Raw genomic sequence first — 14918 nt, forward strand, 5'->3', positions numbered from 1 at the left:
TGCAAGATCTACACGCACGCATGCTGTAAAAGGTATGAAAACCTCGGCAGTGAAGCGGAAAAGAAGATTTTTTATCGCCGCAGTCAGTGAGTTAATGAAGCAATAAGCCACAAGAGGCGAGTGGTTACCTGGTATTTTACACCGGCTGAGAGGCGTGCGCCTCGTGTCTCCAACCCTCTCAGCCGGTGTAAAATACAGGTAACCACAAGCCGTGCGTGGCTTATTGCCTTTCTAGAAACACAGGTGCAGATAATTGGTGCACTGTGGAACACTGAGGAATGAAATAACGCACCTGGGTTTGATATAAACTGATTCAAGGTGTGGGTTATAGTCTCATATACCACAGCAACCAGCCAATCAGAATCAAGGAATAGAACTAGCCGTTTTAGAATACAATATAACTTATACAACTGGGGTGGTTGTGTTTTGTCTCACTCGCTCTTCTACTGAGACATTTAAATCGTGTCAAAGGTCATGTCTCACCTAGTCTGGGATCACTTCACTTTTCGGGCTTGTAACCGGTCTGGAGCGGAAACCACAAAACGTCATATTGTAGTACTCAAAGGACTACAATTTGGCCGGAACAATCCACCGGAAACAGTTTTAACCCAAAATAATTCCCCTGCGCTCAAGGACATACTTTTAGGGCCTACCTAATAAAGTCCTTGATGCGGAGTAATTTTGCTTTTGAAAAATGTGTTTGGTATATGCATCTTTTAGTCCAACTCGTAGCGACTGGAAAGACTACACTAGGCTACTCGAGCATTTTAATAGAGATTGGGGAAACAAACGGAGGGAACCAAATCAAAGCGACGCCGCTTCTTCTAGTGGTTTCCGCGCTTTAGGCGGAAACCAAACGGCCTGTTGTGAACAAACACCAGGCTTTCTCTCTGAAAGCCTGGTGGGCGAGGTTATGTCTCACCTATAGACACAGGATCTGACATGAACTTTGACCTGAAGGTCAATTTTCACTTTATCCCCTGAGCAAGCAGGCAGGCTCTATTAGCAGTGGTGGAAAAAGTACTCACATCTTTTACTTAAGTAAAAGTATCAATACTGAAGTATAGAAATACTCTGCTACAAGTAAAAGTTAAGAATTAAAAATGTACTTGAATAAAAGTATGACGTGTTGGCATCAAAATGTACTTAAAAGTATCACAATTAAAAGTACAGAATGTTTGAAAACAGCAGATCTACAAGCTCACAACGCGTCACGATGTGACGCGTTGTGAGCTTGTAGATCATCTATTTTCAAATAGCCAAGGTATAACATAGGGATAAAGTGGTTTATGTATGTTTTATAATATTATAATTTATATCTGTAAAGTAACTAGTAACTTAAGTTCTCATATAAATGTAGTGGAGTAAAAGTACAATATTTGGATCCGAGATGTAGTGGAGTAGAAGTAAAAATTAAGTACTTAAAGGGGAAGACCACCCATTTTCAATATTGAAATATATCATTAATATACCTTAGAGGAGTTGTGTGGAAATAGAAAAAAAGTTCCCCCCCTTCTGTGTTGCCTAGAACTGGAGGATTGATTTTGGGGTTTGTATTGTAAATTACAACTTGATGACATCACACATTGTACTTTACAATACAAACCCCAAAATCATTCCTCCAGTTCTAGGCAACACAGAAGGGGGGGAACTTTTTTTCTATTTCCACACAACTCCTCTAAGGTATATTAATGATATATTTCAATATTGAAAATGGGTGGTCTACCCCTTTAAGTAACTGTACGTCTTACTGTTATTTTACACCATAGCCCAATGGTAAAATTGTCAGCACTTGTACAAGAATCCAGGTTCAAATCCAGGGCAGAAGCATAAAGTTACATTAATCTTAATTTTAAAACACATGTGAAAACAGATCTAAAAGCTCAGTGCGTCGCTTGTAGATCTTCTATTTTCACTATTTCACTAAGTATTCTCTGCAATGAGAACCCTGAGTTAATTTTAAACAGTCCAGAAACACTCTTTAATCGTCATTAACCATCTGTGACTTGCACAGCAAAACACAGCTCCCAACTTCACACACCAAATAGATAGGTTTTTTTTTGTTTCACATTATATAAAAATTAAACTCTTGAATGCCCTCAATAAGTGGATAGAAATCACTCCACTCAGTGTTTAGATATATGTCTGTACAACAGGCACACGTTGTGTATAGATATATTTAAACAATTAAAAATAAAAACGGTCAAAACCCCAAAAACAGTAGAAAAACCCACTTCAAGTTATTTTTTTTAAAGCAATGAAAGAAAATAATAACCCACATGTTGTCGCTGTCAGAAAGAAAACCGGTATCTCAGCCTTTCATATTTTTAAGTATGGATGCATCAATGTGGACATGATTTAAATAACAATTTAGCCCAAAACTTGGAATATTTTGTGGAGAGATAATAGGCAAACGTTGATTAAAAAAAAATGTAATTCACCTACATTCTCTAATTGTGTAGACTTCTTGTAAATTAAGCTTGTCCGTGTCCGGACGTCCACGCCTGACACTGTGGTTCCCCGGACACATCACTGTGACATCACAGTGATGTCAGATACTCAGAGCAGGGATCTCTATATATGGGCATAAACATGTGACATCACAGTGATGTCAGATACTCAGAGCAGGGATCTCCATATATGGGCATAAAAGGGATTGTATGTATGATGTCAGATGTCATAGGACTTTCACATAACGAATAACTGAGTAAGCATGTTTAGGCTCTCACAGCATATCTCCATATACAGTACGTGGATCTCCATATATGGGTACCAGGGGTCTCCATATATGGGTAACCTAAAGGGTGAGGTCGCTTGTCGCCCGTGGGCGTCTTACTGGTAAATATTGAACCGAGATGTAAAGTATTAACAAGAGCTTTGTTAATAAATAATAACTAGACTGGATTCTTAAAAAAAAAAAAAAAAAAAAAACGTTTCTTTCTGTGCCCCTATTTTCTTCTTAACACTTTCTTTTGAGGCTATAGAAGGTTTCAATCTGACAGCGATGATATACAATAACCCAACGACTAGCCAGATAAAATACATGGAGTGAAATAAGTGTCTTTCATGAACAGCCCACTTATTAAAAGGAGAATTCTTTCCATAATCTGATTGTTATAAGATCCCAGAACAAGAGTTACAGGTTGTATTTATTTATTCATAACTCCAGCTCACACAGCTCAGAGCGCGAGTGCTGGGGTTTAACGGTAAATCGCCTTCTTTTTTTATTTTTGGTAGATGTGTGTTGTTCATAATGACTAAATTCTCTCCAGAGTTTCTGTCCCAAATGGGCTGCCGTAGAAATCAGGGTTAGGATTAATTCAGGAAATACAAACACTATGGACAGTATTTAAAGCCATTAACTGTTAACTCACCCACTGCCATATGACAAGTTTGACGAGTTTGACAAAGTGACGAGTTTGACGGCCATTTAATTAATTAGATTAACTCTAAAACAATCCGTGGAACAGCGTGAACGATCTCCACGCACACGCGCTCTAAAAGGTATGAAAACCTCGGCAGTCAGTGAAGCGGAAAAGACGACTTTTAATCGGCGCAGTCAGTGAGTCAAACCCCACGGCTCACACTCGGAGCTGCGGTGGACTTTCTGGAATATCATAACATCACACTACGGTAATAAAAAGGGCCAGTCTGGAATTCTCCTTTAAAGGGGCATGAAACCACAGGCTGATTTAGTAGTTTGTTTTACAGTTGAGGTTGAAAAAAACGACAGCAAGTCAACAAAACAGCTGCACAAAAAACACATTAATAATGCGTGTTTGTTGTATAGATGTCCAGAGCCAAGTAAAGGGCCAATGTGCAAGCATGCTAGACAGTCTTGTACACACCTAAAATCATCAACACTCCCATTATTCATTTGATTAGCTGTGCAGCCGCTTTGCTTACGTCACTGTGTACGATAAGGTCAGCCTTATGCAGCTGTGTCGCTTACATCAGTGGTTCTCAACCTGTGGGTCGGGACCCCCAGGGGGATCCCCAAATCAATTTTTTTTTTTTTTGGGGGGGGGGGGGGGGGGGTCCCCAGATGATTAACCTAATGTGCAGCATCGTTTTCTCACTCAAAAGTAATCAAACCAACATAAAGTTTAAGTGTATAGACTGTTAATAGAGGGTATCTGCACATTTCTAAAGTGACATTTTAAGGACTTTTTAAAACATCTAAAATGACAATTGAACATGGGCCAAATTGTCAAATATTAGAGGCAGAAATTGTGAAAATAGCAGATCTACATGCTCACAACGCCTCGCGTTTGCGAGGCGTTCTGAGCATGTAGATCTGCTATTTTCACAATAGAATCGTGTTATATAAAATGTACCTGTAATGCCTCAACTCTTAGTGCTTGTCAGGGTGGGAGGTCCCCAGATAATATATGATTATTTTGGGGGTTGCGGCCTGAAAAGGTTGAGGACCACTGGCTTACATCACATTAACACAGATATAAAAAGCTAGATACCTCATCCGCCGCTGCGGTTCATTGGCGCAACTGGTAAAACAAGGTCTGGCGGAAGTGTGGAAGGCACTCTGCCACTCAAAGTGACCAATCATAGTGAGTGTGTCTTTTTCCGGGACTAACATTCAACTAAAAGGAGCTTTATTGGCATGAAGAAACAAGCGTTTACATTGCCAAAGCAAGTTCCTCTGGGAAAGAGGTTGTTTGCCTTAAAAAATGCCAGTCCTTTTTTTTACCAATGCCCCAGAGCCGGAGGAGGCGTCTATTTTTTTTACCCTGCTGTAATTCTTTTTTTTTTTTCTAACCAGAAGTGTGGGAAAACAAACTACCAATGTCTCTGGTTCACATTGGCACATTTCACTCAGGTTTTTTCATCTCACTCATGTCACTTTGTCTGTTGACCTCACTCAGCAACAAAATAAAAAATAAAATAAACAAAAATTAAAATAAAACAATTCAAAGGAGGCAAGCAGTGATCACCCCATGATGTGCACTGCAATGTAGTTTCAAACTACATTGCAGATGCTTTTTTGAGAGTAAAAAACAAAAGAAGAAGACACTGAAATGTGCCAATCTCAACCCAAAACAACGGTACATAATCAGCCTGGGGTTTGGTTCCCCTTTAAGCCAAATACATGCTCCTTCCTTCCCACCTCCCAGCTCTTCTTCAGAGAGTGACGTGATGTAACTAGTAACCTGACGTCAGTCCTGACGGCTGCTCTCTCCTCGGAACTCCTTCACCTCCAGATTTACTGACTCTACAAACTATTAGTTCGGAAGGTGGGAGATGAGCAGGTCGGAATGAGCATGTATTGGCCTTTAGATCTGTCATACCGTACATAAGGTGCACACAGCTCTCCCTCTCTCACACACGTATTCGCGCACACACACACACACACACACACACACACACACACACACACACACACACACACACACACACACACACACACACACACACACACACACACACACACACACACACACACACACACACACACACACACACACACACACACATTCACTCACACACTCAATCACTCACACGCATGCGTGCACGTACAGACGTACGTTTGAATTACTATACTTGTGAGAACATCAACATTTTAAAGGAGTATTTCACCCCCCAAAAAGATTTTTTTATATATTGATTATTCACCCCATGGAGACTTGAGTTCAATAATATTTTTTTTGTATTTGTAACATTCTTAAGACAAAACTTTGATTGTAGTCAATTTACCCCCATTGATTCCAGACAAATGCATTTGCGTACCCAAAATGTTATTGAACACAAGTCTCTATGGCGTGAATAATCAATAGAAAAAAAGGTCCTTTTGGGGTGGTGATTTTATCAATGCAGTATAGTAACACACACACACACACACACACACACACACACACACACACACACACACACACACACACACACACACACACACACACACACACACACACACACACACACACACACACACACACACACACACACAATATAGTGCACATCAGCTGTAAGCGACAGAGTGACAGCAGTACTCATTCTCATCAAAAACCATTGATGTTGTGGAAGTGGTTCTCAAAATTTTTACATTTCAAGGAACCTCCGTAACAGTAAGGGTCCATTTGGTTCCATTTGGACCCCCTGTCGAGAATCCCAGAGGGTCCCTGGACACCCATTTGAGAACCACTGACACACACACACACACACACACACACACACACACACACACACACACACACACACACACACACACACACACACACACACACACACACACACACACACACACACACAGTGTAATAAAAGGCCACATGTTTCGGGGGAAGCGCCGAGAATGGACCAATCAAGAAGAGTCCCGTCTCTCACAGTCACGTCCAATCCGCAGTTGTCTTTGTGCCCCCTCCGTCCCCCCCTCCCCACCACCATATTGACCACGCCCGTGATATCGACGATCGATGAGTCCCAACGGCAAAGGAACAAAGAAAGTCCCGGGAAGGCCTGAGAAATAACGCCCCCATCTGATCCACTGTCCCGCGACAAGCGCCAAAAAGCAACAGACTTACGAGCTCAGGATGCGATGCGACCGCATCGCGTCGTGAGCTTGTTAGTCTGCTGTTTTTTTTTTTTTTTTGGTGCATGACAGCGTAGTAGGCGAAGTATGAATCAGGGCTTAAAGAACAACTCCAGACTAAATAACATCTAGGCTCATTTTCCTACTTATATTTATCCCAAATGACCTGTTGTCCAGTTTCCCCAGAACTCTTAGCATAGAGTGGAGCCCATAAGCCTATCGCTTTTACGCTATTTGTTGTGGTCAAAATTGATTTTTGTTTTCATAAACGTGTTACTAGTTGTCATAACAAACACTAGCCCTCTATTCAGAAATACCCCCACTGAGGTTAGGGTTTAGGTGACACCTCTATTTAGAATAATGGAAGTCAATCTTCTGAATAGAGGTGTTTCTGAAAAGAGGTGTGTAACCCACGAGCTGCCACAGTCTCATAAATCATGTTTTGGGTTTGAGCATTCGGACTTGGCAAAACAAGTTAAAGCATAACATCTGTTTAGCAGACTACGGCGGCTTGTGTGGGACAACAATGGCATGGATGTGTTTGTAATGACAACTAGTAACACGTTCATGAAAAATATATTATAATCACTTCTGACCGCAACAAATAGCATAAAAACGATAGGCTTATAGGCTCCGCTCTATGCTATGAGGGCTGCTGAGTTCTCCTGGGGAAACTGGACAACAGGTCATTTGGGATCAATATAAGTAGATGTTATTTAGGGATACAGCCTGCTACGCTACGTTCCGTGGATTTGTTTTGTCACTTCACTACTCAGTCTGGACATGATTCAGTTGACTCGTATTTCCGCACGTCAGTTGTGACGTAGGTGACATCGCCGTTGCTGACTGGATGTTGTTCCAACGAATCAGAGTAGGGTTAGGGTAGCTACGTCATCAGCCAGCCAATACACACCTGTGTATTTGTCCCGCAGTTGGATTCCAGCCGTGTTCTATGACGATGGGAAGCTGTCCAGACTGAGAAGTAGGGATGGGACGATACGCGATATTATCGTTTATCGTGATAAAAAAAAAGAAACACTCACGAAAATCATATCGTGAGATTTTATTTATCGTGATATCGTCCTCCGTCATGTACTGGGATCAATTCACCTTTTATTTGCCGAGCTGCATATCCGGTACCACTTAACTCATACCCTGCCAAAAAAGACGTTTCTATAATAAAAACGTCTTTTTAACTATGGACCTCCCTGCCAGACGTCTTCTGGACGTCTTTAAAAAAAAAAAAAAAAAAAAAAAAATGTTTTGAAAAAAAAAAAAAAAATGGACCTCCAACAGTGTACTAGCCATGATCGCGATCGCGAAATTGCATGTTTAACCCCCATACCAACCCCATCTTTCAAACATGGCAGCCATGTTTGTTTACATTTGAAGAAAACATAAGGGTTGCCTTCTCCTGAATGCCTGAACGGATTTCCAAGCGGATTTTTTTGTTTGAAAGCTGTGAAAAGCATGCACATGCATAGTGCATGATCTGTGCACGAATGTGTGCACCAGCGTGCACACTATTTTTTTAACCCTTTGTTGGCGAACCGGCAATATAAGAGGTCCCACCTTAAATATGGCACCGACTGAGTTAAACCCTCTATATTGGTAAAAGGTACTTATAATATACGTACTCGAACTCGATACAGTCTTTTTTTCACTCTCTATAAAATGTCTTCGCCAAAAAAATAGCCGATCTGCAAGTTGTGACGCGTTGTGACGCGTTGTGAGTTTGCGTTTTGTCAAATTTGCGTCCGCCCCAGGATAATGGATTTTGATTATCGTGATTATCAATATCATAAATCGCGATTTATTTTGTCACGACAATCATGATATGACATTTTCACGTCGTCCCATCCCTACCGAGAAGCGGAGTGACAAAACAAGACCCACGGAACGTAGCGCGGCAGGCTGGTCAACCCGGGCTAATTTAGGGCAGAGTTGTCCTTTAAAGTTGCTATACAGTATGTAGTTTTCTGCTGACATAAGCAGGAAAAAGGCAATTGCTTATTTTTATTTCTTCTTCTTCTGCTTCTAGGAGCCGCAGTCTGCCTCCAAAACTATTATTTTATCTGTAAGAAGCTCTGTCACTAGCAGCTCATTGGTGCATGAACCAGCCGACCCGGGGCTAAAAGGATTGACAAACAGGTCTAACCAATTCGAACAATAGGCAACCCTGATTGGTTTAAAACCAGGGCAGGCTGTCTGTCTATCGACCAATGACAGAACTTCTCACAAATAAAAAGAATAGTTTTGGAGGCAGATTGTGGCCGCAGGACGTGTCACAGAGACAACATTTCTTTAGGAAGCATGGTTAGCTGTCTGAATGTAATAAAATAAAATAAAAAAATTAAAATAAGCAATTGCCTGTTTCCTGCTTACGTCAGCAGAAAAATACATATAGCAACTTTAAAGGATGACAGCACAGCCGCTGTTATGTGGAGGATCCGTCCACGCTGATGAGTTTGGTCACCTCCTCCGCCTCGCAGTCCAGCACCGTGTGGAGCTCCGTGCTCAACGCCGCCCTCTCCTCCTCCTCCTCACCCTCCTCCTCCTCTCTCAGCACCGCCTCCACCCCCCCTGCTCCTCCCCCCCTCCCCCGGCCCCCCCTCCCCCCCCGCCGGGCCCTGGGGTGGTGCTGCTGCTGCTGGGTGGTCCTCCTCCTCCTCCGTAGACAGAGCAGGTCCCTGAGCTCCAGGTGGGCCAGGGTCACCTCCAGGGTGTAGTACAGGGACCAGAAGAGGGCGAAGCAGCCGAACAGGAGCAGGAACTGGGGGACGGACGGACGGACGGACGGACGGACGGACGGACGGACGGACACACACACACACACACACACACACACACACACACACACACAAAACAATTACAATTTTCAGTTGACCTTTGAGCGAGGAATAGTTCGCTCCCCAAAATGACTTTTTGTCTGTCGATTACTCACACCATGGAGACCTTTTTCCTTCTTTTTTACATTTTTTTTTTGTCCCACTATTTTTGTAACCCATTTTTCACCCAATGCCAATTGCCTATGGCGCTGTTAAGTATGACATCATTTTGTAGGCAGAGGAGAATTTCTGCCCCCAGTTTCCGTGAATCTTTTTACTATTTTTACTATTTACACATTTTTCTTCTCTTTGTTGTTGAAAGGAAAGTGTTAGAATTATACTTTAGTCGTTATTTTTGTCTCGGATCTGTCGAAATAGCGAGGGACAGAAAATGCTCTGGGGGCAGAGTTCTCCTCTGCCTACAAAATGATGTCACGGCTTAAAAGCCCCATGCTGTAATCCTGGGCTCTGCTCTCCCTCTGCCGCGCCTGGAGAGAGACCCGAACTTCAGTACATGAGGAGTGAGTGGGTCCCCATTCGGGAACCAATGAGGCTAAATTTACTATGAAGTTATTTTGGGGGTGAACTATCCCTTTAACTCATTTTCTGCCACATGGCGACTTTTATTAATACAAATCAAAACAATAAAAACATAATAATCAGTACATCGAAACTACACACAATAGCTTTGTAGTACGAGTGCTCCTTTAAGTTGTGTGTGTGTGTGTGTGTGTGTGTGTGTGTGTGTGTGTGTGTGTGTGTGTGTGTGTGTGTGTGTGTGTGTGTGTGTGTGCGCGTGCGTGCGTGTGCGTGTGTGCGTGCGTGTACCTTGAGGCCGTTGGATGTGAAAGGGTTAACTATCTCGGGAGGGACGTCCAGTCCGGGGGGGCAGGGCAGAGAGAAACTGCTGTCCAAATACTGGCCACTCATAGCCTCCTCCACCAACCTGTCAATCAACGCACAGCCAATCAGCACGCGGAACAACTCTCGGACTCGATAGCACCTTTGTCAAGTTCCACCCGTTAGTCCCCGCCCATCTCGCTGTTGCTTGGTTGGACAAAAATAACAACAATTAAAAACAATAAAAACCAAACTACCGTAAATGACCAATTAGTAGCCCGGTGGCAAACTGCCGCCGGGCCTCATATATCCCCCGGGGGTCCGACCCCATTTTGCGCAATAAGCGCCTGTCCCAAATAAGCGTCAGGTTCGCCTGGGCCGTTATTTGCAATTAATATTATCCTGATTTGGTTTTATGTAACAGCCCGGGCTATTATTTGCCATTTATTTTATCTTTGTTTGGTTGTTTGGTATTATTTGCCATTTATTTAACTTAATTGGTCATTTATGTTGCATGGCAGTGGTGCGCTGGAAACAGCAAATCTACAAGCTCACAGCACGTTGCAACGCACCGCACTCGCTGTGCGTTGCTATGGTCATATGTTGCATGACGGTAGTGCGCCGAAAACAGCAAATCTACAAGCTCACAGCCCTGTGGACAGACACTTCTAAGCCAAATGTATATGGTGCCCAGCCCAGTGCTGCGCTACCATGACACGCACAACGCACTGTCTGTGCGACGGGGAACAGATTGCCAAAGGACACCAAAAAAAGAGGAAAAAGGGAAAAAGAGTCTGCTGCTCTCTGCGCACTGAGCATCATTCATTACTGTCTAAAACGATGTTACAATGCAAAGTTTGCCTGAGTACTTTAATGGCAAAAGATGGAGAAAGACTGGCCAATAAAGACCAGCTGGATCAGAATAACTCATTACCTACTGTTGCTGCCTCTGCGATGTTATCCAGTCCGCATTTTGAAGAAGTAATCCATTATTTTGAGGTGCAAGGGGAATGCAGAAGGCTTAATCATAATGCAATACCATAATGGTTTAATATCAGGATAGTGGAGCTGTTCAGTGGTCACGTCAGCGAGTCCAGTCAGAACAGCACCAGCTGGATTTCTGCGCTAATTGGGTCGTTGATAGATGCGTCTTTGCTGGCATGCGGTAATTGATTATTTTGGAGAAAGATTCCCATAGTGTAAACATTTTTAAAAGGCTTTCATACACTCTTGATATTTTTCAAATGAGGTTTGGTCTAATAGATTGAAATGTGCTTTTTTTCTTTTTTTTATACTTTATTGGGTCAATCAACATCGAAATGTGCTATTTTCTGGGTGTCCATAACAATTAAAATAATATTAATAATTATAACATGTATTATAACATTTTGATTATTAATACTATTATATAGTTTGAGAAAGAAAAATTAACCAAATAATGGCCCAGTGCTGGCCAGTGCCAAAATAAATAAAAGCCTGTTACCAATAGCCGCCTGGCCTCTTTTAAGCACCCGGGGTCCGACCCCATTTCGCGAAATAAACGCCTGGGCTACTAATTGGTTATTTACGGTACGCATAAACGACCAGAAAGGGGAAGAGCCAGAGTGGAAGGAGCCTGCTGATTGGTTGGTCAGTCAGGGACCAATCAGAAAGGTAATGACATCACGCTACGATGCAACAACATTGTCATCTCAGCCATGTCCTTTAAAAAGGAACGATCAGATAAACCAAGTGTCATTTAGCGACTTTTTTACCAACCCATCTGTTGTCAACATCATTGGAGCAGACTGCCTCTGTGTAGCCCAGTTATTATCCCTAACCCTAACACTGCAGAGTGGACTGCATCTCTGTGTTAGACCAGCCATTTACCAGAACCTTCTTGGACTGAGATTGGTTGCACTCGTGGTCTACAGTATCTGACATATCAAGGAGATCAACTTTGTGATTGGTTAACCTTTGTGTGACATTCGAGCGACACATCAGATCCATCTGATTGACGGTGTGAGCGATGTTACGCTGGGCGGTGCGTCTGAGTCGGGATCCTTTTGGAGAAAAAAAAGGATTTGGTTACGCAGCCGTTGTTGTGGAGCAGAAGGTGTACACCTTTGGAGGTTATCGTTACAGCAACACGGATCAGATTTACGTGCACATCTTCAACACAGTGTCTTTGTGCTGGATGGCATTGCCCCCAGAGACAGCCAGAAGAGGAGAACGTAGCTTCATGGTTCCTCCCAAACGCTACTGGGGCCACACAGCTGTGCTGATAGAAGATATCGTCTACCTCTGGGGGGGGGATCCTTTCTGCAAAGAGCTTTACGCGTTAAACGTCGACACCCACATATGGTTCAAGCACGAGGATTCCGGGACTGTTCCGGAGCCAAGGTACCACCACTCAGCCTGTGTTTTGAAGAAAGTCATGTATATCCATGGAGGATACACCTTGCTGGAAACTGGAAGATACTGGACTGTCACTGGACTCACTAATGACATGTACAAGTTGGACACCACCACCATGGTCTGGTCTTTAATTAACACCAGAGGCACATCACCACCTGCTTCATGGGGACACTCTGCCACCATCATCGGGACAAATATGTTTGTGTTCGGGGGCAAAGGGGTCCACCGCAAAGGGGTCCACCGCATCCACTACGATAGAATCAGAGTGTTTGACACAGAGACCAACTGCTGGCTGGACATGCCTTCCGCACATTCTCATCCAGAACGCAAAAGGTTTCATTCAGCCTTTGCTTACAATGGAGAGCTGTACATATTCGGTGGCTATGCCACGTCCCAGACCTTCGACAATGAGCTGTGGAAATTCAGTCCAGCGACCTTCTCCTGGAGGAAGGTTGAGCCCAAGGGGAAAGGCCCGTGTGATATGCTGACATCCATGTACTGTTGCATGGTGGGAGATCGAGTCGTTGTCTTTGGAGGACTGCACACACCTGACGACCTGTACATGTTGGACTTAAGTCCTAGTCTGAAGACGCTATGCAAGCTAGCAGTTATTCAGTACCGCCTGAAGAAGTCTGGACTACCACACAACGTCAGGTGGGAACTGGTAGCCATGGCGACCAATAGCAGAGAGGTGTGGACTTAACCCATTAAGACGTGAAAAATACCTAAAGAAAATCTTTTAAAAATCCTAATGGTTTTCTGAAATCTGTGCAATGTCAAGGAAACCTAGAATTATATGCATTTGACCGTGGACCCCCATATCAAAATGTTTTGTTCCTGGGACCCCCCAGAAGCAAAGATTTGAGTTAAACATTTTCGCTTTAAAAGAATATTTGTTAAAAGATTTGCAAACATTTTGCACAGATCTACAAGCTCATGACATGGCACTCAGTGCCGCACTATGAGCTTGTGTATCTGCTATTTTTGAATAGCCAAAGTATAAAAAGAGTGGTTACGTGACTAAAACTAGACACTGATCTACCAATGCTACCATGCCATGGACTCCCATCTGAGAAGAGTGTTCCAGGGACTCCCAGAAGAAAATATTTGTGTTAAAAAAAAAACGTATTATTATCTCATCGGTGAGAAATTGTTATTCAACTTTTTTCAAAACACTTTCAATATAAAAAAAAAAAAAGTTTCACAATTAGCAGATGTGAGGGGTCCTACTAATTGCACCACAATACCCAAAAGTACACAAAAGTACACAAAAGAACACAAAACTACCCAAAAGTATACCCCAAAGTACCCAAAAGTATACCCAAAAGTACACAAAACTACCCAAAAGTACACAAAACTACCCCAAACTACCCAAAAGTATACCCAAAAGTACACAAAACTACCCAAAAGTACACAAAACTACCCCAAACTACCCAAAAGTACACAAAAGTATACCCAAAAGTACCCAAAAGTACACAAAACTACCCCAAAGTACACAAAACTACCCCAAACTACCCAAAAGTGTACCCAAAAGTACCCAAAAGTACACAAAACTACCCCAAACTACACAAAAGTACAGTAGGCAGGGATCAGCACCCAGGGGGTCCCTGGTGGCCGCCCCACCACGGGGGACCCCCACGGACCCCCACGGACCTCAGCAGCGCTTGAAAAAGCAAATGAAAAAATAAGCGAATCTAGCAGATCTACAAGCTACGTGCTGCTCCATTCCACATGCCGTGGCTTGGATGGGGAGGGGTCCGCGGACCCCCACTCCTCAGGGGGGGTCCCCAGGGGGTCCCTCGCCGCCGTCCCTCCACCGGGGCCCCACGGAGCCCCTCGTGGACCCCCACTGCGGTCCCCCAGCAACTAGACCGTCTGGAAGGGTCTCTGGACCCAAAAGTACACAAAAGTACACAAAACTACCCAAAAGTATACCCAAAACTACCCCAAACTACCCCAAACTACCCAAAAGTACCCAAAAGTATACACAAAAGTACCCAAAAGTACACAAAACTACCCCAAAGTACACAAAACTACCCCAAACTACCCAAAAGTGTACCCAAAAGTACACAAAAGTACACAAAACTACCCCAAACTACACAAAAGTACACAAAAGTAGGCAGGGATCAGCACCCAGGGGGTCCCTGGTGGCCGCCCCACCACGGGGGACCCCCACGGACCCCCAAGGACCCCCACGGACCTCAGCAGCGCTTGAAAAAGCAAATGAAAAAATAAGCAAATCTAGCAGATCTACAAGCTACGTGCTGCTCCATTCCACATGCCGTGGCTTGGATGGGGAGGGGTCCGCGGAC

The 14918-nt window shown here is 43.4% G+C and overlaps 1 protein-coding gene across 1 annotated transcript in view; it reads right to left on the minus strand.

The window, feature by feature from the left end:
- Nucleotides 1-8978: 8978 nt before the first annotated feature.
- The window catches only part of pcsk7 (proprotein convertase subtilisin/kexin type 7), a gene marked incomplete at its 3' end in the record, with an annotated part of 57798 nt that continues 51858 nt past the window's right edge, over nucleotides 8979-14918 (minus strand). Inside the window, exons 16-17 of the mRNA XM_080731109.1 lie at nucleotides 10198-10315; nucleotides 8979-9314 (exon numbers count right to left, since the gene is read on the minus strand). Coding sequence (XP_080587235.1) covers nucleotides 8979-9314; nucleotides 10198-10315 — 454 coding nt within the window. The remainder of the gene's footprint in view (nucleotides 9315-10197; nucleotides 10316-14918) is intronic.

Source organism: Nannobrachium achirus (assembly GCF_963921795.1).
Source record: "Nannobrachium achirus genome assembly, chromosome: 8".
Taxonomy (NCBI): Eukaryota; Metazoa; Chordata; class Actinopteri; order Myctophiformes; family Myctophidae; genus Nannobrachium; species Nannobrachium achirus.